This window comes from Nannospalax galili, unplaced genomic scaffold (assembly GCF_000622305.1).
Source record: "Nannospalax galili isolate Female #2095 unplaced genomic scaffold, S.galili_v1.0 scaffold762, whole genome shotgun sequence".
Taxonomy (NCBI): domain Eukaryota; kingdom Metazoa; phylum Chordata; class Mammalia; order Rodentia; family Spalacidae; genus Nannospalax; species Nannospalax galili.
In genome coordinates, this window is record NW_008350126.1 from 1328398 (window position 1) to 1355488 (window position 27091).

The 27091-nt window shown below is 42.3% G+C and overlaps 1 protein-coding gene across 2 annotated transcripts in view; it reads right to left on the minus strand.

The window, feature by feature from the left end:
• Nucleotides 1-14766: 14766 nt before the first annotated feature.
• Nucleotides 14767-27091, minus strand: part of Sfxn1 (sideroflexin 1) — a 53560-nt gene continuing 41235 nt past the window's right edge. The window contains exons 8-11 of one of the 2 annotated variants that reach the window (XM_008847343.3): nt 26518-26567; nt 19978-20027; nt 19437-19484; nt 14767-16870 (exon numbers count right to left, since the gene is read on the minus strand). In XM_008847343.3, the coding sequence (XP_008845565.1) occupies nt 16774-16870; nt 19437-19484; nt 19978-20027; nt 26518-26567 (245 nt within the window). In that variant the 3' untranslated portion in view covers nt 14767-16773. Of the gene's footprint in view, nt 16871-19436; nt 19485-19977; nt 20028-20852; nt 20929-26517; nt 26568-27091 lie in introns of those variants that run through there. The other variant, XM_029570514.1, reaches the window with a different exon arrangement.

The following is a 27091-nucleotide window of genomic DNA, read 5'->3' on the forward strand; positions in this document are numbered from 1 at the left end:
GAGAGCAAAAAATAAATGAGCGAATAAATATTGAAGAAATAAAATGCAAAAGTGCAAGTAACATAAAGAAACAATGCAAGATAATTTCTCCAAAACATCAATCTTACAGCATTGGCCTCCAGTGAGAATGAATGAGATGAAAGCACATTTAAAACTTAAAAGAAACAACTCAGAAGAATGATTATAATGATGTTTAACGAGATCAAAGAAGAAAATAAACCGCTGAATGAACCTCAAGAGAATACAAACAAACAGCTAATGAAATAAGGAAGTCAGTATAAGATACAGTAGAGGAACTTAACGAGACAGGAATACTGAAGACAAACTACACTGAAACGCTGGAAATGAAAGCATAGTTAAGTCAAATAAAACTGTGGAAAGCCTCACTAACACAATGGATGAAGGAGAAGACAGTATGTCTGAGCTTGAGGACAGGGTGGAAGAATTGGAGCATTCTAAGAAGGACAAAGGTAGTAGTGGGACTTTCCAGATATTTGGGGCACTACTAAACTACCGAATTTAAGAATTATGGAGAAGGAGCTGGACAGATGGCTGAGTGGTTAAGAGTAGTGGCTGCTCTTGCAGAGGACCTGGGTTCAGTTCCCAGCATACACATGACAGCAGACAACCATGTGTAATTCTAATTCCAGGGGAATCCGATGCCCTCTTCTGGCCTTGGTGCAAATTGTGTGCACATGTTGCCCTACATACATACAGATAAAAATGCTCATACATATAAAATAAAAATAAATAAATAAATTTAAAAATTATGGGATTGGGCTGGAGAGTTGGCTCAATGGCTAAGAGTGCTCTTGTTGAGGACCCAGGTTTGATTCCCAGCACCCACATGTCAGCTAACAACCATCTGTAACTCCAGTTCCAGGGGATCTGATGCCCTCTTCTGACCTCTGCAGGCATTGCATGACACAGATGCACTTACATACATGCAGGCAATACATGCATGTACATATAAGAAAAGTAATAAATAAAACATTTTATGGGACTAAAAAAGTAAAGAATTCCATTGAAAAGGCATATATAACATTTTCAGTGAAACCATAGCAGAAAATTTCACAAAATTAGGGAAAAAGATGCCAGTCCAGATACAGGAGACATTTGGAACACCAAATAGGACAGAAAAGAGCTTCCCCTTGTTATATTGTAATTAAACCACTAAATATGCAGAACAAAGAAAGGATTTTAAAAGCAGCAAGACAGAATTACTAAGTCACGTATTAGGGCAGTTCATCAGGTCAGGAAGATTTCTCAACAGAAATTTGAAAAGCCAGGAAGACTTGGAATGGTGTTTTTCAAAATTTAAAAGACAGTAACTGCCAACCCAGATTACTATACACAATGAAACTATCTGTCATTACTTGGAGAAAGAAAAACTGTCTATGATAAAAGCAGGCTTAAGGATTTCAGGCCTAGTAAGCCAGCTCTACAGAAGATACTCGAAAGAATTCCTCCTCGGTAAGAAGATAAACACATCCGTGAGGCCACAGGGAGAAATAATCTGGGCTTGAATAATAGATAAGCAAGAGAGGAACAGGCAATTCCCAAACACTACAAATCAACAAAATGACAGGAAGTAATACACACCTTTCAATAACAACTGAATGTCATGAATCTCAATCCCCCCATCAAAAGACACATACTAACAAATTGGATTAAAAGGCAAGATCCATCTAACTGTTGATGCCAAACATGATGTTGACAAATGCTACCTCATGGTGTTAGGTGAATCCACCTTCTTAGCCAGGTAACTGACCTGTCCAACTGAATTAATTCTTATATTTTGGGTAGCTTAAAGTCACTAGCCAATGCCAGAAAAAGCTTTCCCTTAACGGGCCTCAACAGAACTATGATCAAGGTTATTGTTACAGGAACATCAGGTAGGTAGGTTACAGTAAAGCTGCAAAAACTGTTATAGGCTTTAGATGTAATCTGATAATGTTATTATAGCTATTGGGTCTGTGCTGGTTTTGTGCTGTGTTTCAGCAGACATCAAGCTGAGCACTGAGAATTGGTGATCTATTAAGCTAATACATTTTAAAGAGTTTACCTGATGGTTGAAAGGATGTTAGATTAGGCACAGAGATGGGCAAGGATGGGCTAAAGATAGAGGATGATAATTTGGCCCTGGATCTGCAGCTCTCCAACTTTCTATTATAAGACAGGTTTAATCAGTCAATCAGTCCTGTAGAATCTTTGACATAGGTGTGGCTTTTTGGGGGGAACTTTAGTTTATAGTATCAAGGGCTTTGAGAAGATTACTGCTTGTGAGATACTCAATGAATGCATTTGCATCTCCAACTAGTCATTAACATTGAAACTTCAATCCATTTCAGATATTTTTCTTGCATTTATATTAACAGCTTTACAATTAGTTTTGATTTTTTGTATTCAGAATGTTTTAATTTGAAGGTATGAGGAGAAAGGAAGAAAGGAAGGAAGGAAGGAAGGAAGGAAGGAAGGAAGGAAGGAGGAAGGAGGAAGGAAAGAAGGAGGAAGAAAGGAAGGAGGAAGGAAGGAAGGAAGGAAGGAAGGAAGGAAGGAAGGAAGGAAGGAAGGACGGAAGGAAGGAAGAAAAACCAATCCAGGAGTTGAGCTGCTTTCTTCAGTTGCTTGCCCTTCACAGGGAAAGGAAAAGGAGAGAAACTTCCTGCTCACAATTCAAATTAACCCTTTGATGACCAGGGCACTTTTTTTTCCCTCCTGAATTGATATCTCCTGATACCACATTTTTTAGCCTTTTTAAACATTGCCAGAAATGATTAGAAAGGAGAACAAAGAGCCCAGGCACAGGCATTCTGAAAGGTAAGGACTCCACATCAATGAATTCAATCACCTCTTTTATTATGCAAATATACCCCCTTTGAGTCTACCTTCCATGCATAATTAAATGAAAACTCTTAGGATAAATGGATCATGGATGCAGAAATAAAGGATCAACATTTCTCAAGTCCCCCTTCCTCAGAAGCCAACTAGCTCTTTACTTTATAGCCTCAATTATTTTTTTAAAACCTGGTCCATATTCCCTGGGGATTTTTTTTTTTCAATTATTGTTCCTGCCCAAGCTGAAAGCAAAACCAACACCTGAGTCCTGGCTTTCGATAACCCTGACTTCATCATTCAGGATCAGACTGAATGGTGCTTCTTGCCTGCAAAAGGAAATCATGCTCACGTTTTTATCCAGGGCTTCCTGTGTGTCAGGCTTTCTCCATGCAGTGCATCATCCTCTCCTCCCCACAGCTGTACAAGGTGGGCACTTGCTCTGATGATTTCATTTTGCAGATGAACAGCATGAGACTTGCCCAGGTAGAGCCCCTCAGCTAATACCAAAATCAGAACTTAGATCAGAGGTAGGTTAAAGAGCTGATCCCCACTGTACCAATGTGTTAGAATCCCATGGGCATGGGGAAGGGGCTCAAAGCCTACTTAAAAAAAGAAATTTAAGGATGTCTAATTGACAGCATGAAGCACAGTGTTTAATCTCCAGCACTGCAAAAGTAAAACTGATACAAAATGATTGAATACATTCAGGTGTCTAATGTGATGACCGTGGGGTTATATGCATGTCTGTGTCTGTCATACAACTTCTGGACCTTATGCTACCAGAAGCAGAGCCAAGCACAGAACTAACACAGTGTGCTCAGCAGAAAAAGAATGAGCGGAAGATTGAAGAACGAACGAATGAATGAATGAATGAGCAACTGGACACCGCTCTAAGAATAGGGGAGGAAGGCGGAGCAGAAAATTTGTGCTTTGGAATCAGACATCTGAGATCCAGCCTCAGCCAGGCCTTGGCTTTGAAGTGGAGTGTTGCATAGCTGTTTCCTCCAAATAGAAATATTTCCTCCTGGAGAGAGGAGGGATGGGTGCTCATCAGACTCTAGAAGTTATAAAATGGACATCAGTGGGTTATCAGAGAGCCTGCCCATCCTCTGACCAGAGATTTCATTATGCTACGCTAGCCCCCCGAATGCCTTACAGATTTGGAAAAGTCTCTGGAAAAACCGAAAATAGCAGCTGAGTTAAACCAAAGCACCACACATAAGTGAAAAAGGACACTCCGGAGAACCATAAGACTGTTGGGTACAAACTTCAGCTCCAGGAGTGGGCTACCTGCTTATGAGTTGCTGACCAGGGGGCCTCTGAGACCATCTCCCCCGACCCCCATTATCCTGCTGCTGGTGGCCTGCCAGAACTAGGTAAGTGCCTATTGCTAAAGACACTGCACTTTGGTTATATGACTTGGAGAAATCCAGCTGAAAGCTCCCTCACTGCTGACTGACTTTCAGAGAACCTTAAGATGCTATGAACGCTACTGTGAGAGAATTGTCACAGGTAATCCTGCTCCATTATGGCTCCTACATGCCACATTACCAGCATGTCAGGCAAGGTGTACTACTGTTAACTACTTTCCAGCTGAATTTAAGGTCCACTCCTTAGAGGAAACTCATGATTAAAACTTGTGGTTAGGAAGGTCTTATGCCCCAGTCAGGAGGCCAGTGTTATCGCTTTGTTAAACAGATGTGACATGCTTAGGGGGTGAGGGTGGCAGTGAGCCAGAGAATGTTTGGATGATGGTGATCTATAAGTCAAGAGTCAAAAAGAAGAAACTGGGTATTAGGGTTTCAAACCACAGCAGCCTCCCATTCTGAGTAGTAAAAGTTTATTGGAGTCTCTCATGGAGCTCCTGGGACAGGCCATCAGCATATGACAATTAAACTACTAAAAGCAAAGAGGTAAGTTCCTTAAAGGATCCCACAGATTCCCTATCACTGCTGCAAGGGGCCGGGACAGCGACTCAGTTCTAGAACACTTGTCTGGCATGCTGGAGGCCCTGGTTCCATGGCCAACACCAGCAAAATTGTATCATGGCTCCCATCAAGAGGCGAGCCCTAACCCTCCTCCCTCCCTTGTTCTGGGTTTAGCCACGTGATTTCCTTTGAGGCAGGCGTGTGGTAAGCGCTTGGGATGGTGAAGTTTAGCCTTCTAGATGACGAAAGGCTACATGGAGAAGCATTGAGGTGCCCCACCCAACAGCCTAGCCCAAATTTCAGGCATGTGGCCAAGGTCTTCTCAGGCCTTCCAGCAACTACATGCAGCTCCTGGCATGAACCCAAGTGAAACCAGAAGTGGCGAGGCCCAGCGGGCCACCGAAACAGGAGGAGTAGACGCCTCCTGAAAGCAGTGGTTTGCTGTGCAGCACTAGGTAGCTGATACACACATACCAGTATAAGCACTTTGCAAGGAGAAAAGATACTTCTCTGAAATCTTACAACTAAAGTTCCCCCAGGGACCAAAGACCTTTCCTAGGTGCTGCATAACTTGAAGGTTGCTCCTCCCATCGCTTTGCCAATGCTCAGAATTTCGCATCAAAGATCGGAGCAGAGCTGGTCCTTCTTCTTCATTCCTGTTCTCAAGCTGTGCTTCTTGGCACTTGGGAACAGCACGTGGGTCATCACTGAACCAGATGTGTAGAGGCTACCATCACAGTTACCAAAGACTGAAGGAGCCTTGAAGTTCCCACATGCAGGGACTTGTTTATCTGTAGGGATCCAGCTACACATGTCTGCAGCTGTCCATCCTGCATAGGTCCCAAACACTAGAGGACAAAGTCCCGAGACAGTTGGCCCAGCGTGTTGTGCTGGTTGCTTGACTGGATGATTCTCTAACTGATGTTGGACATGTGAATAGTTTTGAGGAAGACCCAGTACATTCTGCTCGACTGTGGCCTACTTTGTCTGCTTAACATATCAACCCCCTTCCTCCTGCAGAGATCTGCTTGTCTTGCTGACATCCAAGACAAGCTCCAATAAATTACACTTTGTTCAGTCCTCCTGCCTCTGTCTTTGGTCTCAGGTCATCTGCCACCTTTGGTAGTTCTTACATGCTATGATAAGGCTTTTCTAAAATAACCTTTCTCTCTCTTCTCCCTCTCTTTCTTTCTCTCCCTTTTCCTCTTCCTCTCTCTCCCTCTCCCCCTCTTCTGCCCTGGTTATCCTCTCTCCTCCTCTTTCTCTCTCTCCCTACCTATCTTTCTTTTCCTCTCTCAGAGGGAAGGAGGCAAAAGTGAGGGAGGGATGTTTTGGATGCTGTAGAGGCCAGCCGAGGGTATGTGCTTGTTTTGTTGCTGGTTGCTGTGTTCAGCAAACATTTGAGTATCAATGAAATGTCAGACATCGTAGAAATTCTAGAGGAAAAAGATGCTCACTTTGACCTGGATAAGAGCAAAGAGGGAAATCTACATTCCTCTTTGAAGGTAATTTAGAACTATCCAGGACAGGGCCCTAAGGCACTAATTAATAAGCACAAACTAAGATATTTCAACTGAAAAAATGCAAAAAAGTTAACTTTTTTTCTAATTATGAAAGTAACAGTTGTTTATCACAAAACATTTTAGAAAGTACAAAAATGTATAAAGCAAATATTTTTTTACAGTTTCATTGTTGCTATTAACACCACCACCATCACCAGCACCACCACAAACACCCATTACCACTATCACATTACCACCTTCATCAGCACCATCACCACCACCAGCAGTAGCAACACCATCACCACCCAAATCTGAAATGCTCAAATCCCATGGCCAAGGGTCACTTCCAGGAACCTCTTTTGCAGAAACTAACAATACACAAGAGTATAAAGCTATGCATATGGATATTTACTGTGGCATTTTTTTGGGGGGGAGCAAGAACATGTCCTTCAAGTGAGGGTGATAAATGATAGGAACAGTTTGGAATCCCATGTAGCTCTTGATGAGAATAAAAATCTATGTTTGTATACTGCCTTGAAAAAAAATCATAGTACATTTTGGGGGAGGGGAAATGAGACTGTTATACAATATGCATCATAGGATTTCATTTTTATAGGCAGAGCAAAGCCAAGCACATTTGTGTTTGCATAAGCACAATAGGGGGTCTGGGTGACACAGCAAATTGGATGTAAGTGGTTTCTTCTGGGATCTGGTGGTGTTGGGAGTGGAGATTAAAGAAGGGGAGGCGGCCACCTTACATATTTCTGTTATCCTATCTTGCCCTTATGGAAAAGTATGTTCATAGGAAAATAAAGAGCCTTTGAGGCCAGACAGGTTGAAGCATGAAGGAAGGCAGAGAGAGGAGTTCCAGGCAGAGCCGGGTGGGAACAGGGCTGGGTATGGGTGTAGGAAGCAGGAAGCAGAAGTGTGCCCAGAATAGAGTCCTCTGTGGGGCCCAGACAACATGTGTTTTTTCAAGCTGCAGAATCCATGCATTCTGGACCCTTCTCCAAACTGTGTCTCTGTAGCAGGTGAGCTGTGGCTTCAGGGACATCTGCTGCCTGCCTTACACAGTAGTTTGCCATCCCTTTTCAGGTTGTCTTGGTTGTTGACATGAGGACAGAGGGTGGCCCGATTCATCCTGTTCACTGCGTTCACTGGAAGGTCAGGCCTGGAAGGGTGTAGCTGTGGCAGGTAATTGGTGCATTGGCCAGAGGACCCTGCTTGGTGATCCCTCTGCCTCATATTAGCTAGTGGACCCTGGATCTGTTATGAGATGCACTATGCAATTCCATCTGTGAGGAACGGATGTCTAAAGTAGTCATTTGAAGGCTCGTGGTGGGATGAAATGAGGGTTTTCTAGAGGAAAACTTGTTATTCAGTGACTGTCTTCACTCTCTGTAAATTGGGGTTTATAGTGGGTGAGATTTCCACAAGAGAATACATGTCAATAAGCTCGCTCAGCACCTTACAGAATATCACTGTGTACACCTTAAAACACCACCTGCACTCTTGAAGTCATTGAAATACTTCCAGTACTTTTCTGTCACTAGAACACAGCAGGAGACAGATGTACCTTAAAATAGGCCTTGGGAGCTTAAGGATACCAATCCCCAGCCCTCCACCCAGTCACTGAGATAGGTTTGGAAGGGGCCTGAGTACTGTTCTAGGCCCCTTTAATCCCTCCTCAGATGAACCTAAGTGAAGCTAGGGAAAAGAAAGCCTGCTTTCTACATCAACACACTGCAGTGCTCTAATGCTCAGCCAACTTTTGATGTCCCAGATCCTCTAGACCCTCCTCCCACTGTGCTCCCAGCTGGAGGGACTGAGTCCTGCCTCCTCCTATTTTTATTGTAAGGTTCTGCTTAGCCCCTGGGGAGACCATGTTCCCATGCTAATTTCATAGCACACCACTTCTCCCTTTACAGCAGCAGTCGCTCCCCCCAACCATCCCTGATGTCCCCTGGCTTGCACTTCTTGCTGTGTCTTCACTCATACAGTACCCTTAAACGACCCCGTCCTCATCTACCACTGCTCCTCTCCTGCAGTGGAGTCTCAGATCCTCCACCCCCTTTCTGGTCTGAAATTGTTATTCAGAGTTTTTATCATGAGGTTGGGCCCTTTCACAAGAATAGAACAGAATTGGTAGTTTCCTCTCTATTTTTAGTTTAGATTTTGAAACTTGTTCCCTCATTGTACTGTCTTTCCCGGAGATGTAACTTTTGTAGTCAGCACCGAACACATTTTTATTATCAGAATAAACCACATGAAGGGGACTAAGAAGCAGGACTTTCTCTTGACTGCAGTCTGCCATGGTAGTGTTGGGCTCTGGGCAGGGAAAGCAGCTGATTGACCAGAGCCACAGGGACCAGCACGACCAGATGCTCCTGGAAGCAGCCCAGGTGCCTTGCCATTTGGATGTTATTGCAGACAAATAAAAGAACAAGGGAAAGGGTCACAAATGGGATACTGACCCACAGTTCTCTGCCCATTCTTAATTTTCAGACTGTGAGGTGGGAGACTGTTCCCACTTCGCAGCGAAGGAAGACTCAGAGAGCCAAACTGGCGAGCCTTACAGCACAGCAATAGTAAGTGGCCATACTTAAGTAGACTGAAGGAAGCTTAGCAGCAAGGGTGAAGGATGAAGTTATCTGGCTCTGTGGCGCTCTGAGCGCCCAGAACTTGGGTCCCTTGGCATTTTTCTGAAACTGGTGCAGTTACTCTGCTCCCCAGACCTTTGCCTAGTCCCACTTTCCCTCAAAGCAGGGTTTCCCTCCTGCCAGTTTTCTGCTCCCAGTGAGGATGACCCTCTAGGGACAACTAAGCTGCCATCTCCTGGGTGCACCCACTCCCTGCTCCCTTCCCCCCAACAGAGTTCACTGCTCATCTTCTGAGCACTGCAGCACTGTGTCTCCACTGACAACACTAAAGGCAAGGACTGGGCCTGGTGTACCCTAGTTCTGAGCTTAGGTCTCTCTCTTACCCCTATGCGGATCCCGTTCACATTGCACGCCAAAGAAACGCACGGAGTGGAAAAGCCCATTCCTGCCAGTGGGATTCAAGTCTGGGCACCTTTCCAGCAGTTCCTACTGGAGGAATCCCGCCTTTTCCCAAGCTTCCGGGACCACCTGCCTACTTGGCTCAGAAATGCGGCTGTCCATGTTCAGGGCTGGCCGGTTGCGTCGCCCACTTGCAGGCAGCTCCCAGAAGCACCCAGCTCCAGGCCTGCGATCTTGCAGGCAATGCTGCTCTCTGGCGTTCCGTCGCAGTGCTGCGGCTCCCTCCTGGACTTGGAAAGCAAAGCCCCCAGGCTTAGCAAGAAAGATCTCAGGTAGCTAAGGTGTCAGTGGACAGCTGGGACTAAAGGAGGAACTGTGATTGGCTCAGTAACCCCGGGAGCCTCCCCTCAGGATCACTGTGCTCTCCTCCAGAAGGATTAAAGATGTGGGTGCTGACTCAAGCTAGACTTTAACAGTGACCTTGTTTTCTGATGAATGCAGGTAAATTCTAGAAAATCTGAGAATGTGTAAGGAACTGAAGAGGAAATGAAGATTATTTGTAACCCAGAGATACCAACTGTTAAACATTTTAAGGTCTATCGTTTGAACTTGTCTATGAATTTATTATAAAATTGGGTTTACAGTGTACATTGTGTGTGTGTGTGTGTGTGTGTATAGGTACACGTGCCTGTGTGTACTGAGGCTGGAGGCCAACTTTTGGAGTTGTTCCTGGATCTTCCTTGTTTTTTGGAGACAGTCTCTCAGTGGCATGGGGCTACCAGCTAGGCCTGGCCAGTGAGCCCCAGGGCTCTGCTCCAAGCTGTCTGTCTCCTCATAGCTGGGTTACCCGTGTTTGTCTCCAAGCTCAGCTTCTTATGTGAGTGCTGGGGATTGAACTCAGGTCCCCATGGTTTCACAGAACACAGTTTCCTGTCTGAGTTATCTCTTCAGTACATTGTTTTCAAAAGTAGCCAATATGTCCTGAGTTTAAGAAACAGAAAATAAAAGAAAAACAATTAAGGTCATTACCAATCTTAATCATCCAGAGGCAGCATTTCTTTCCACCTTAGTTTATAGTTGTGACAGTCAGTTTTAATATACCCTTAGATCTATTTTGCAAGAATCTAAATCGGACTTAAAAAAACAAAAACAAACAACAAAAAAAGGAAAAAAAATACGTTCTTCTTCTTATCATTTAGATTATCCCATAACAGTATATGCTCATTGTTTTCTGCTGGGAAATACTTCATCATTTTCTGGAAGCAATCTCCAACCTCTCCTCTCCCTTCCCTTAACACATTCAGTTCATATGGTTCCCATGGGAGAAGCCATGTTCTTCCAAGAACATGAGTGTGTATTTTGGTGGAATTACTTCTTAACCCTGAAATTGTTAAAAAGAGGACATGTGCTTTTTAAAACAGATTTTGACGGGTACCGTTAAACTCTTTCAGAGAAGTGGTTGCAATTTGCATCCCTGCAGTCATGAGAGTGCTCATTTCCCAGTAGGACCAAGGACAGAATATTGTGAAACTTTGTCTGAAAGTATTGAGTGTACACTGTACCAGGCAGCAGGCTAAGGGGAAGCCTGACTATCACCCAAGGAACGAAGTACTGTTGCTGCTTTGCAGCTGAGGGAGCTGTTTTTAAGAGCTTAGCCTGCCTCAATTCTAGGAACCAAGTCAAATCCAAGCCAGGACAGTCCAACCCCAGTCTATGTCTTTCCAGGCTCTCAGGCTTGTGTCTGTCAGAATCACGCTGGGGACTTGCAAAAAGTTGTCTGGGCTACCTTTGGTTTCTCCTTCAGTAAGTGTAGGGTGAGAATGGCATGGGATTCTGTGGTGGAGGAACCACACTCTGAAAGCTATTGATCTTATTACCCTATTATGGGACTCTACCTGGACATGGCCATGCTAAACTTGGGTGGGTCTGCATCTAAACCCTACACGTGTTATATAAACTCTGCACACGTGTAAACAGAGACTTTCCTGGTCTTCTCAACATTTCAAGTAAGGCTTGTGGTGATATCACTTCTTTCTTCTTTTCTGGTGTGTGTGTGTGTGTGTGTGTGTGTGTGTGTGTGCACTTGTGTGTGTTGAGGCCAGAGGTCGATGTTGGGTATCTTACCTGGATTGCTCTCCAACTTTATTTTCTGCCAGGTTTCTTGCTGAACCTGAAGCTCATCCATTCGGCTAGGCTGACTGGCCAAAGAGATTCAGACTCTGTCTCTGCCTCCTCAGCACCAGGGTTACAGGCACACCCTGCCTTGCCTGGCATTTTACATGGGTTTTGGGGAGCCCAACTCAAGTCCTCACGTTTGTGTGGCAGGCACTTTACTGACTGAACCATCTCCCGTGCCCCCCCCCGCCCCGAAAACTTTCTGGCTGCTCTCACTTCTTTAGGACTGTTTTCCCACCTTTTAATAGAGAAGATGCTCAGATGAGTGTTCGAGGGAGTTACAGGGAATGTGTGTAAACCACTCCAGGGAGACTATAAAATACTATGCCAAGACTAGTTACAATTATCCTATGGATATGGGAACTGTGCAACAGTGCAAAGTACTGTGGAGCTGGTTGAAGCTCTGTGACTGACACTAAACCTGCCAGTCCACTTTTCTGATCTTCGCATTTCTTTTCGTTAGGAACAGGGATAGTATATGCTCCAGGGTTAAACAGCCCACGGAGCCCCTAGCGATTTCCTGTTCTAGGAAAGGCTGGCTGTAAAGCAATGGTTACAGTTTGATAGGCACCACTGTTCCTCCCTTACATCCTTAGGGATAATGCTCCTTTTCAGCTGTCCCAGAAGAACTTAATATTCCATCTTTTTTTCACATCTTAGTTACAACTTCTCTTTGACACAGAGTAGATTTCTTTCCACATCTGGATAGGACATGGGTGCACTTCTGCAAAAGGTAGAGCCTGAACCTAGTCACCACATGAACATTTGGATAGTACCGGTTATTTTAGGTGATAGACATATGCCAGTGGAAAGCAGAAATCCCTGTCCTTGGAAGCTTGTTGATGGTATGTCCCCAAGTATGTCAACACTGATCCCTGAAGCTTTCTTGGAAGCTGGTGAGGGATAAATATTCAGTTAGAAGATCACAAAGTATCTTCAAGTTGACCTAAAGCCTACTGATGATCTCTGGGATACCAGAAACGTTGCTAAAAAAATTTCAAGTTCTGATGGTACCTGATGATTCTAGCATAGTAGGTTGAGGTCTGGTTTAAGAATTTGCATTTCAGCCGGGAGTGGTGGCACACACCTTTAATCCCAGCACTTGGGAGGCAGGTGGATCTTTGTGAGTTCAAGGCTAGCCTGGTCTATATTGTGAGTTTCAGGACAGCTGGGGCTACAAGGAGACCCTGTCTCAAAAACAGACAAAAAAAAAAAAAAAAAGAATTTGCATTTCTAACAAGCTTGGGTGCTGCTGGTCTAGGGACCATGCTTTATGTAGGTTAAAATGATCCCTTACATCATTACCATTGATAGAACTGGTTTTCTTCAGCATTTAGTAAAATCCTGAACACACAGAAGAAAACTTTTTGTTAGCACCTTATGGTTATCTATGCTTTAGACAGAACTGTAGATTTGGGCAACAGATCTGGGCTCTTGGGATGGTTTCAAATGATCAAAACAGTCTTGAACACCCCTCTTCCCCCACATCACAGGAAGCCTTCGCATTCCCATCTGGGGTAGGGGTGGGCAGTGTACCCTCCTTCAGCTTTCCTTTGTGCCAGACTTAACTGCTTGACATTATTAAGGGATGGATTCAGGCATCTCTATTTGACCACTCTGATACTTTCAGTTATCTCTGAGGAAGTTGTCAGGGTTCTGAAATCTTACCATCAGCAATGATACACTAGCATTTTGGATGCATATGCCCACCCCCCAAGATAACATTCCGCAGGAAATCATTTGATGTGCCAGAGACCATGTTAATTCCTGCACAAGGATTAACTTTAATCTTAACAGTGACTTTAGAAGGCAGATTTAACTTTTCCAAACATTCAAACCAAATTCTCTCTCTCTCTCTCTCTCTCTCTCTCTCTCTTTCTCTCTCTCTCTCTCTCTCACACACACACACACACACACACACACACACACATTCTGAAGGTCACAGTGTTGTAGTTTAGATCTGGAATGTTCCTCAAAGGCCCATGTGTTCAAGAACTGGTTTCCAGAGTGGCACTGTTGGGAAGTGAAACCTATAAAAGACAGGGTCTAGTGGGAGGTCTCTAGGTCACTGCAGACATGCCACTGAGGAGGACTCTGGGACCTCGTCTTTTCTCTTTACTTCCTGATGGGGTGAACAGTGTTCTCTGCCACATGCTCCTGTCACTGCCATCTGGCACCCTTACCAGATGCCTACAAGCAATGGGTCCATCTGATCACAGACTAGAACTAGGAAAACCATGAGTCAAATAACCCTTTTCTTTTTATTGGCTGGCTACTTCAGGTATTTCTTACAGCGATTGAATGCTAATATATACAGAGATTATCATTAGCTCAGAAGCATATATTTTATACATGGATACAATAAAGATTGGGCCCAGCTTTATCTGACTCTGTGTAAAAACACAACCAAAGAGGTTTAAAGTGCTCAGCTCTGGAACTGGCAAGATGACTCAGTGGGTAAAGGTGCTTGTGGCTAGGGCTGATGACCAGAGTTCAACCACTGGGACCACATGGTAGCGAGAACTGACTCCCACAAGTTGTCCCTACTTGCACTGCCACACAAGAGCACAAGCACACGCACACACACACACACACACACACACACACACACACACACATAAATGTAAAAGAATGTAAAGTGCTCAGCTCCATATTGCCATTAATGAAGCACTTTCCAACCTCAAATCAGAATGTCTGTTAACGACAAATGTCAGTTCCATGCTTGAATCTGGAAAATGAACAAACTTACCATCATCCTACACAGTGGTGTTAGCCACTGATGTTGGTAGCAGAACTCATTTCCCTTCTAGGCTCACAATTAAGTGACTTATACTGTGTAGGGCTTGGGGGCATGTGCCTCTGTGTACAGTAGTCTCTTATTTGTTCCTCCATTTTTTATAGTTTCTTATTCATTATTTATTATTGTCCAAAAGGGTCAATGGAAAATTCCAGAACTAAAGAATTCATAAGTTTGAAATAATTTTCATGATAGCACATTGCTACACTTGTTCTATTTTTATTGCCAGCTATCACTATTAACCTTGATGTGCCTAATTTATAAATTAAATTTTATTGTAGTTATGCACATTTGGAAGAAAACCTACTGTACCATGTGGTTCAGTTTCAGTCTCCATTGGGGGTCTCGGACCATGTCTGCTGTGGAAAAGGGTTACAATTGTGAGGGTTATGAAGGTGGAAGATTAGTAGATCACTCCAAATAGAAATATATTATTTGTTGATGGGATAATACAATATCTTTTCATTAAAAGTTATTGTCTGGTAGATTAGGTACCATTGGTTAACACTCAAACTCTGTCCTTTACATACAAATTAAAGAGAGAATTTATTTTCATTCTGCATTTATTTAACATTTCATCCAGTTGAACTGAAATAATACATTGACTCTGACAGTGGCAAGACACCGTGTGCTAATACTGATAACTGCCAGTCAGCAAATACAATCATAGCTATCATGTTAATAGAAATACTAGTATCTATTCACTCTTACACCTTATTGCACTGAATATGATTTTTCTCCAGAAAAGGTATTCTTAAATGATGAGCAAAGATTGCCAATTTTAGTTCATTTGTTCTTTTTTTAAAGTCATGATTAAACCATACAGTGAATATTCCTATACAAAAGCATTACGAGTCTCAAGCTTCTGTAAGCACATCTGAAAGCACACAGCTTCACATCCATTGTACCCTTTAGAAATACACTTTGGCCTGTCTTCCCAGCGTGTGACATTTTGGTGAGTTTCCTATCTCCCAACTAGTCACTAAGTTATCAGAGAAAGTTAACATTCTTAGAGTCACACATTAACTGGGTGAGGATTCTGAGATCACCTGGGTAGTGGGTCAGGCCTCAAGGACTTTAGCTTCATATTAAAATGCCCTTTAAGCACTTCATGGAGATCTGCCTTGGACTTCAGGCTTTTATCACCGTTTAACAAGAAGCACTGATGGATAAAGCCCAGAGTAAATAAGCAAGCCTGCCACAGCTCAGTGTACATGATGGCTGTGCTTATATTAATAGTTCCCAACACAGGGGAAGCCATGTACTTCAAGCAGCCTGGCAGCCAATCTACAGGAGAAGATTCTTGTTAATGAGGGAAGGCCGAGAGCTTCAGATCCCTTAACCCTTTCAAACAAAAGAGAAATGCAGACACAAGGCACACACACTATTTTCCTTTATGAGGAAATTCAGTCTGGACACACTGTTAGGGAAAAAGGTCTATCAAAACTAGATAGTTTCTTTTTTTTTCCACTCACAAATCTAAGAATTACAATGCTTTATGCTCAGTGAAACTGTCTTGTCTACGAAAGAGAACATCTACAGACTTTAAACATGACCTGTGTTACACTGAGTGAAATCCCTACAGATGCGACAGTGCCACTGGGTCTCATAGTCTTCAGACAGGGTAGGATCCAGCACAGCACTCAAGCAAAGCTCACCTGTACTGGCACCTTCACATACTATTTCTGTATCTTTCTGACCAGGAACTGTGGTCTCACTTCAAAAAAAACAAAAAAACAAAACAAAACAAAAAAACAAAACTCAACAAACCACTCACCCCAGTCATACAGCACTCCTAAAACCTGGCATTTGTATATTTAAGTTACTTAATTATTTGATGTAAATTAGTGAGTGTCAAGTCACTAGCTACAAAGTCAACCAAGAGAATTCAGCAATATGAACCCATGTTAACTGTGAACTGCAGGGAAGGCTTCATGCTCTGGTCTGTGGCTGCTGACTTCTAGAAGGTGCATGGAGTATTTGCCCTAAACACTCCAAACCTTCACTCTCCATCTACTTTGGGCTGGTTCATTGCCAAACTGGAAGCAAAGTTTCCTTAGTATTTAAACTTTTATATTTAGCCTTACAACTTTTGTGTTTTCCTAGTTCACTGCTGAGACCTCTTTGATTGGAACAGAAGAATGAAATCCAGTATTTGAACAGATACGCTTTTCACTGATTGTTAATCAATAAATGTTTACTGAGCATATGTCCAAGGCACCTAGTCTGTGCCTACCAGTGATTTCAAAAGCCCCAGGTGAGGGCTGGAATGTTGCCTTTGAAAAAGTTTCATTAAAATCTATGGAAGGGTAGTTTTGTAAATTACATGATTCAAATGTAAGGGAGGCCCATGTTCCCTGTCAAGTTCCAGGCCTGCACTGGGTGCTGTGTTATGCAGGAAACAGCTTGACTCTAATGCAGCTCTTTAAGAGACTTTGTAACTGGGAGCACCCCAGTCAAATGGGATTTCCTCACTGCTGCACCTGAGGGAGGTTCAGAGCTGGCAGGAGAAGCCCTCCGGTTCTTTTTCCGCTTCACAGGCCCTTGTTAAAGTACACCCGACACAATTCAGGATGACTCTTTCGGATGCTGGCTTGCAACTCGTCCTCCAAGCTTGCCACGGACATGGAACTGGGACAAGGGACAAAGAACATGGTTATCACATGGGCAGAGACAGGAGCCACAGCTAGGAAGAACATGGAGAAATAGGTGAGGAGACCCAGGGCTGGTGCATCAATATACCACAAGAAACGCTTGACATGGCTACAAAGCGAGGGCCCTTGTTCCTTCCAGAAAAACAGTTGTCACTAACAAAGAAGCTAAAGAACCCAACTGCTAACTCTTTCTTTCTCCCTTAGTATGAGTTGAAAACTGTGTCACTGCTGGTAAGAGTACATGGCAATAACATCTGTAGACGCTTCGTGACTCAAATGCTGAGATTACAGATGGTGTGGCACCACACCTGGCTTTCTTTTCTTTATATGAACCTTTTCTATTGTACTTTCTTTTTTTAAAAAAAAATATTTTGTGGGGCTGGAGAGATGGCACAACAGTTAAGAACACTGGTTGTTCTTGCAAAAGACCCGGGTTTGAATTCCAGCACCCACACGGCAGCTAACAACAGTCCGTAACTCCAGTTCCAGGGGATCCGACGGCCTCTTCTGTCCTCCTCAGGCATTTCATGACATGGGTGTACTTACCTACATGTAGGCAATACACTCATACACATAAATAAATCATTTTTAAAAATATTTTATTATTTTTATTTTATGTGTATGAGTGTATTGCCTGCATGTATTGCCTGCACATATATGCAGCCAACACTTTTATCTGCTGAACCACTTCTCCACCCTGTATTTTCTTAAATTGAACAGTAAGTATGCAGATTTTAAGTCACTCTAACCTGCCTAATGTAAACATTTAGTTATAAATTTCTTCAAACAACACACTGCAGCTTCTCACACACTGATCAAGGAATGTGTTCATGCATTCATGCAAGAAGCTGGATAACTGACATACTCAGTGAATTTGTATAGTAGTAAAAATGAAAGAACTATAGTTATATGCAATAACGTGGATGTTTTGATGCTGAATAAGAAGAACAAGTACCAGAAAAATACAGATAGCATGATAACTTTGTCTACAAAGCCCTAATAAAGAAACACTAAAGCATGCATAAACATACATTTACAAACACACACACACATAATGTACACACACATGAGAATCCAAATAGTAGCTCAGGAAAGGAAGCAGAGAAACAGGTGGGGAGGAGCCCATATAGATGCAAATTACTGGTAGTGTTCTTATTCACTGGACAGTGGATTAATGGATGCTCATTATATTATCAAAATAAATACAGTATAAAATCTAGCCATGTCCACACTGATCAGGGCAATCTGCTGTGAACCAGCTGAAGACTACACAAAAAGAAATACACAGGCCAAAACCAGACCAAGAAACCTCTTTAAATGGGAAAAAATAGTGAGACAAAATAGCGCTGGTTTCCCAAATGTAAACTCATGTACCCTCAAGAGTGCTGACCCCGCGACATTAGTAGATCTAGAAGACTTTTCATTTGTATACCTAGACTTTAAATGAATTAGGAAAAATAAATGTTTCTTCTTATAGCTTTCAAAATCAAGGGCCAAGAAGGAAGCTTCTTTAGGAGTATTAAATCTAAAATCATTTTACTTGCAGAACATTCTAGAGAGCATTTGGTGTTGCCCCTGGCATTTTACACACATCGTGTCTAAGTCACCAAGTTTAAGGGCAGCTGCCAAGCACAGCATTCTTAGTTAAGCCGTGAGAATCTGTGGTTTGTACAATTAAGCAGGCACGATCGCTCTACTTTAACAATGAGGAAATATCAGAATATAAGCAGAACTCTCCAGACAGGGCTGCTCTGCAGACACCAAAGTCGAATCTACCGAACACCATGGAGTCAAAGACCGCAGAAGAGCAGCAAGGGCAGTCTGAGGTGGAGGTTTGTGAGGAAGTTAGTTCTAGAACAGAAGATTTCACTCTAAACCCTCTCTGGGGCTAAGACCTGGGTGCTTGGGAAGGAAAGGCGAATCCAACGGCAAGGGCACCGCACCACTAAAACAAGACCCCAAACAAAACACTGCTTTCTTTGTGCCTTGGTGTAAGGTTCAGTGTAAGCAGGAGACCTCGATCCCCACAGTGGTCACTAGTGTCAGCCAGCCCAGTGGCACCAAAGCAGAATTCAGGGGAGCTGGTGATGAAAGACACATGCACAACACAGTTTTGAAGGAAAATGAAGTGGAGTGAAGGGAAGTGCAGACAGTGGCTATCCAGGCTGAGCGCAGAGCTGCTGTGGGCACAGAACTTGGATTTGAACAGAGGAGCACGGCAGCTGTGCTTGCCTGGGGACTAGATGACGACTGCACTGAAATTTATAAAAGCAATATGCACCAGAGCGAACCTGACTGTACAAAGGCTCAAACGTTTTCAAGTTTAACAGTAGGGGGTAGAAAAGAGCTGTGGACAGCGAGTTTTGAAGTTCCACACATTTGAGTTTGTTTTCTGCCTGTCTCTGGTCTCTCTTACAGATGCTGACTTCACTGGCCTTTTAAATTCCAACTGCTTATCACAGATCAGATAACTGAATCTGCGTCGGTCTCCAGCCTGTTATTAGGATCAAAATTCATAAGAATTCTGAAAAATCGCTACATACCTTTTCTGAGGAAACAGAGCACAGCACAGGGGAGTGGCAAACACTAAACTTAAAACAAAACAAAATAACAGATCAATAACAGATCAACATGTTCAAATGGTCACGTCTCTGCTTCCTCTTTAAAAAAACATAATCTCTGTCTTTAGCTAGAGCATTAGATTGTCTTATAAATATGTCCTGTTTAATTTTTATCATCTCTGATTGCCGAAATGAGAACCATCAAACAAATAAAAGCAATAAAAAGAGTAGTAACTGGAATTTACAAAAGAACCCCCTAAATAGCCCTACATGCTGTAGGTCCCTCAGAGACACTTTGCTTCCAGTTACTGGGACAAGTTCCAGATGTTCTGAGTTGGTCTCACTCCTAAAACTTCTCACCCATATAACTCAACCTTTCATCTGCACTTACAAAAAAATTATCTAAAAGTAATTTCTATGCTAACTACCCTGATTTATCATGACATGATATACATGCACTGAGTATATCTTTGTACAATTAAAATACAGTACTTATTTTTTAAAAAAGGTAATTTCCACTTACCAAAAACCAACTAAGGTGACTTGAATAGGTGCGCTCATCCACGGGAACCTCTGTATTGCGAGAGAAATGACTGTGAGTCCTTTTCATGTGGCTTGAAGACAATTTCTGCTGCTGATGAACTAGAAGGAGCTTTTCCACATCACAAGAGCTGATGCAATGTGGTTAGTAAAATCCAGGGTAACACTACAGCACGGGTTAGTCCCGACCTAACAGTCCTGAGCTATGAATGAACACACATGCAAAGATCAAGCAACATCTACTGGTTCCCCTGAGTGCTGCCTACCTGTGTACAAGAGGTAGAGAACCAGCTAGCATTTAATTATAGCTTATCTCCTACTAGGGTGGCAGGAGAGCCTAATGCGCAAGACTGAAGGCACATAACTTGCACCAAGTCCCTGCCTCACCGACACTAATGGACTATGTGGAAAAGGTAGGTAGAGCACGGGCTTTGTTTCCTTGTAGGACACAAGATGAGCAGAGCCTCCAAGAGTGAGGATGAAGACAAGCCAGAAACAGTTACAAAGCTCCTAGGACAGGGCTGGAGCATGGCAGGAACCCAGAAAACACCATCCTCCACCCACTGGTGCATTCTCTGTCATAGTGTTAGTTGCTGTCAGTATGGTTAACTAGTCCTGGAATAAAATAATCTTTGCTAGTCATGAATGAGTTGGTTGGTCTTTGGGAAAATAGTGTTAGATTTTTAGCTTTCAAAAAGGAGTGTAACCAAATACACTATAAAAAGTGATGAGGTACAGGGTTATCTAAATAGGGCCACAGAAACTGCCCTGCAACCGAGTTGTGAATTGGTTGGGATGTAATCAGCTACTGTAGTTACACGTCAACACAAGCTGTTAGAAGATAACATGCATGTGGGCCATACCCTGGTATCCGAGGAGACTCCTCTGGTGAAAGGGAACATCAGGAGGGTCAACATAAAGAGGAAAAGAGGGACTGGAGAGGAAGGGAGAAATGTCATCAACAGGAAACTGACCCACCCAGCCTATGCTTAGGGTCCCTAACCTAAAAGATAGAAAAGAGGAAAATACAGTCCTTTGCCGCTTAAGGACAGGATACATCCTGAGAAAGGTAGCCTTGGGCAAGTCTGTCTGGGCACTGTGAAGCATGCCAAGCTAAGGTCAGTAGGCTGCATGAGCTCATCATACATGGTCCTCCTACTGCTATGTGGCACATGAGTGTTCTCCATCCTGAACTACTTAATAAAGGATTTTCATAGGGAGATGATCAATTCTCATCTGAGATACTCCTAGACCTGTGAAACCTAGGCTGGCACATAGCTGGACGGGAATGCAAGCTAACTGCTAAGTGAGATCTGATGGTGGGTGAACTTGAGCCTGTAAGACAAGTCTCCTCATTTCAAGTGGCTTCTTGTCTGCTTAAGTAAACTGAGCCAGTCTGTTAATGTAAAAGAGAGCATCCATGTGTTATGTCAGGACAGACACGCACAAATTAAAGGTCAACTTTGACAGAAAGGTTCCTTGTAATGACAAAGGCCCTAACTTGCAAAATGCAACCTACGACGAGCCCTATTCCTGACTGTCTCCAGCACCTCATCCTATCTGCTCCTCCCAACTTCTCAAACAGAATTTGGTTTAAGGCCCAGGAATGGGTGAACTGAGGATGTTCTTTCACTAGATACAATTCCTCAAGGTTGGGGCATGTTTTACTTAGCTGACTGAAAAAGAAAATACATTACATGAACAGTTCAAATTAATTAAAGCCAGCATACTAAGACATGTATCTTTTCCAGTGATATAGCTTGGAATATATTGATATAGATATGTATCTCAAAGTTAATAAAACTCTAGTCTTCCCCCAATGACACTGTTTTCAGTAGCTTTACTGGCGTCTGATCAACTACACATCTCAAATGTTCTTCATGTTCCTCATGTCCCTTTGGGAGTCTTCTCTTCTGTTCCCTGGAAAAGTTGTGGCTCCACTGTCACCATACATTAGTTTGTTTTCTAGGGTTTTACTTTTTTTGGCTTTTATGTACAGGGTCTTAGGTAGTCCAGCTGGCTTCAAACTGGCAACGGAGCCAAGGATGACCTTGAATTCCTGATCCTCTTACTTCTACTTTTTAAGTGTTGGCATCACAGGCATGCACCATGTATGGATCTAAGGTTTTATATGTAGTATCTACATTTTTGTGTCATTACTTTGAGAATTACTCATGTCGCATATATCAATAATCTACAGCTTTTTATTGAGAAATTCGTATTCCATTGTATGGATATACTAGAATGTATTCATTTATTTTCTGCTGATAAACTTTTGTGTTGTTTCCAGCTTGGGGTTATAGTAAAGCTGTTGTGAATGTTTATCTTTTATGGATGTTTGCTTCATTTCTCTTAGGTAAATACTTAGAAGTGAAATGGCTGGATCACATTGTAGCATATGTTTCTAACAATTGTCACAATATTTCCCAAAGGCGCTATACCATTTTACATTCCTACCAGCAAGGTGTGAGAGTTCTAGTTCCTCTATGTTTCTCAACGAAACTATTATCAAGTCAACTTTTTAACTGCAGCCATTGCAATAAATATTTCACAGTAGCTGATGTGGTTTTAATTTTGATTTACCCAATGATTATAAATCCCGATCATTTCCCACATAGCCCCATGATATTTGTATGTATTTGGTAGTGTTTGTTTAAATCCTTTTGCCCATTTTTGCATTATGTTGTTAAGTTTTTTTTAAAAATATGTTCCTTATATAATTCTTTACCAAGAGGATTTGTTTTGCTATTTTGTTCTCCTAGTCAGTTTCTTGTTTTCCCATTCTCTATATAGTTTTTGAAGATTAGAATTTACAATTTTCTTCTTAAAAATATTTTATTTATTATTTATACTTTTTATGTATTTTGCCTGCATGTAGGTAAGTGCATCTGTGCACATGCATTGTCCACGGATGTTAGAAGAGGGTGTTGGATCCCCTGGAACTGGAAAGATGGTTGTTAGTCACCAGTGCTGGGAACTGAACCTAGGTCCTCTGCAAGAACAGCCAGTGCTCTCAACTGCTGAGTCATCTCTCTAGTCCCAGAATTTACAATTTTCTTGATGTAGTCTAATTCTTCTTATTTTTCTTTGATAGACTGAATACATTTTTGGTGTCGTATCCAGGGAATCCTATGCCCAACCCAGTACTTGGTTGTATTTTCTTCTAGCAGTTTTATAGTTGAGGATTTTTGCATTTAGATTCTACCAACTATTGAGCTAATTTTCATACATGGTAGAATCAGTTTCCTAAATACAACCTACATCCTAGTCAACCCAACTATCAAGAAATTTACAACAAGCCATGTTCTGTGTCTTCACTAAGCTTCTGTAAAACATGTGCTACTGGCTGGTCTTTTGAAAGTCTAAGCCAATAGGATACAATAGCTCCTCTGTGCTGTCCCATGCTGAAATGAACTTGTGGTAGAGCCATTGGTCCTGGTCCCCTTTCTCTCACCCTGCTTCTGTGAATCTAGTCTCTAAACTGTGTGGTGTATCACAGCCATATAGCAAAGGGCTTGTAAGCAAATACTCTATGAATAAAATAATGATGCCATATTCATAGCCAATTAGCAAACAATCCTGAATTGCTACTGAGTAAACACACAGAAGTCCATTTTTAATTAAAGGAACATAAAAGATCCAGAACCAACAGGAATGATAACTATTATAGGACTTGAGCCATATCACTTTTATTCCCAAAGAAAGTGCCAGCAAGCTTAGAGAGCAAGAACATTCTTTAAGACAACCATAATTTTAGGCAGTGAACTTTTAGTTAGCTGCAACAATTTCCATGAGTCACCAACCCAGAGCTGGAGTGTTTTCCCCAGCACTCCACTTGGAAAAAAGATAAGGCGTAGGGGGAGGCTGAGTCATGTTGAACGTTCCCCAAGCATTACTGTCTAAAAAAGCTGAAAATGTTCAATTAGTTTCATGTTTGGAGAGGAATTTGGTCATCATAGCAGAATCTTCTTTTCCAAAAAATGAAAATGTTCTAAACACGGATATTGATATGAACTACCTTGATGTATGTTTTAATAGCCATACTATCTAGCAAATCTCGAGGCCATCAACCATAGGCAAATGTGATATCTAAGTGGAACGTCCACCTTGAACTTGGGAGTGGCAGGTAGTATAGGTACCCATGAACACTAAGCTATAACTTTTCCAAAGCACCAATTCTCCATTGAAATGGGAAGGAATACAGCTACAGCCTGACTCCCTGCAGCTAGAGAGGTTCATGGCCTGATTCTGGAGCTATGTTGGCCATGTCTTTTCACCTTTCCACAAGGGTTCCAAAGTCACTGGCCCCTTTGTGGGGGATGAAGGTAGGAAGAGGTAGGTAGAGGGCTTCTGAAGAAAGAGTAAGATGGCATACTTCCAAATTGTGGAAGGGCAGGAAAGCAAGCCAGGTTAAAAACCACAAATGGAGACAGGTGGGGACCAGCAAGATGGGTCAGCAGATAATGTTGCTTGCTGCATAAACCAGGTGACCTCAGTTCAATTCCTAGAACCCACTAAAAGGTGAAAGGAGAGAACCAACTCTAGAAAGTTATCCTCTGGCCTCCACATGTGTCCTGTGGCGCATGTGTGTCCCCTTATACACACACGTACACAATAATAAATTTTTAAAAATAAAAAAGGGTGAGGTGAGAGACTAAGCCATATTTGTCTTTTAAATTATACAGAAGCCTGGGACAGTGTGGCCACAGTGGCCAGGCCTCTTATATCGTCTAGTTCTTTTCATGTAAGAAAATGAAGAAAATGCCCGGATTCTATGAATAGCAATCGCCACCTGTCACAGCAAGAAATTATGCAATATGTCTTCTTACTATGTCTTCTGTCCAGTGTCTGTCACTTCAAGATTATAGTAACTGTGGTAACCATTCCACCATCAAGACCCCAGGAGTTCAAAGGCCATGAAGGGAGAACAAAGTCTTGACTTCATCTCAAATGTTCTCTGATATTGTCTGCTCAGCATTAATGCAGGCTAAAATGCAAACACTCTTATACAACTGATGTAATTCCAAGCCATGATCACGATATGTCAGCAGCCACAGTGTGCCCTGTGTTCACAAGCCAGAGCCAGGCTCTCTTGAATAACGTCCTTCCTACAACTGACAAGATTACATCACAGTCAAACTGCATTGCTTATGATGCATTAGGTATTGTTTACTTATGTAATTTTCCATTCACTATTTATTTTTGGACTGTGGGTGACCCTAGGTAACTGAAACATAAGGGGACTACTGTGCCAGCAGGTTTACTCCTTATACATCAGTTACTGCTTTTGTCTGTCAATCTTGTGACTAACGCTTTCAGAAACCTCCAGAAGAGATAGAGGAGACCTGGAGGGCTTTGATGGTACAGCTTGCTGGAGGCACAGGATCTCTGGATTTCCTCTGGCAATGCTCCAAGAGTAAAGAAACACTGTAGTCTCTACAGGCAGACTGTGGCACTACTGCACATTGACATGTTAGCATGCTAGATGCGATGGTTCTAAAGAATATATCATGGCCTTATCATTCTCCCCCAGAGGTTCTAAGAATACATCTGGAGGGGCTGAAAGACTTCTTTTCCCTCACATGGGGCTCAGAGAGGTGCTCACTCTTTCTTCACAGCATAGTTTCTTAGCTTAGTTTTCTAAGGATGTAACTGGAGAAAGCGTTTTTAAAGTGTGTTCAGCGTGCACACCTACAGGGGACTTAGAATTCTGCCTTGGATCTCTGCACATCATGATCTCATTAGAGAAGCACTTGGTCTGGGATAGCATCCTTTCTCTGAAGTTTTATGGCATTCCTTTGCCTTTACGACTCTGCTTCTAAGACTCAAACATTCACCCAAGGGAGCTGCATGTTCAACACAATACGCCTGCTCCTCTAGTAAAGACCCGAGTTTCTGCTCCTGGTAGAGCTAAGTGTGTCTCTACACACAGCACAAACCAAATGAAGCATCCTATCCCACTGTACCCTACTTGTTATAAGATAGGAAAGTCAAGGCTCGCATAAAGAGCACTGCACTAATCCTAGAGCCTACAAAACGCAATCTGGAAGGCAAGTAGACAGTGCACGATTTCTTGGTTACAGTTTCACTGTGCAGTATCTTCAGAATTCAGGAGAAACAGATGATGGATTGATGAATGAATTCGTAGATATGGTTACCAAAGAAAAACACACAAGGTTCTAAATTCAGTGTTCCACGAAGCTTCTATTCCAAATGAGTTTTTCATTCCTGACATTACGGATAATGACTTCTCATATTCCAAAGTCAGGCCATCTTTTCAATTTGATCTAGCTAGGCAAACAGATGACTGGGTGGATAGCTGACCTTACCATGGCAGATGTCTTCATGGAGAAAAGCCTTTTTTAAATATCTGAAAGTAGAAATAAGATGTTCCTGGAAACATCTTGGTATTTACGTAACTGCCCAGGAGAAAACTGACCTTTGGATTCGTCACTCACTAAATATCCTGTACAGTTTGAAGTCTGAAAAGGATTAAGAAAATGACCATGGAACTGGGGCTTACCTTCAGAAAGGCCTTCTTTTCCAAAGTGTTCATGATAAATGGAGGGATGGCTGGAAATAAAATAGATCCACTTAAATCTTTATTTAAGTCTATTTTCAGCTCACACTTTTCCCCTGCCAATTTGATAAAAGGCTTATGTCACTTTTAGACAATCTTTACACTGGCATAATGAAAACCACTTGTAGTAATTCTTTAAATGATTAAATTTAGGTTTATTGATTGTTTCAATACTGTGTACAAGTACTGAATTATCACAGCATGCCTCATAAATGTATCCAATGAAACTAGTAATAAAGTAGAAAATTAATTCTTTTAAAGTAAACTGAAAACTGATTACATCCTTCAGAATTTTGGAAAACTAACGTAATATTCTTTGATAGCCATGAAGTTTGAATCTTTGACAGAAATCTACGGTTAGCTTTAATACACAATAGTACAGATGTCAGCAACTTTTTCCTTCCCTGTTAATAAAATGAACATAATCTTCCTTGAGTATCTACCATGCAGGGAGGACCATCGAAAAATCCTGCTTCAGCTTGGGTAGAAGCTACTCAGCACATGCTAGACCACCAGG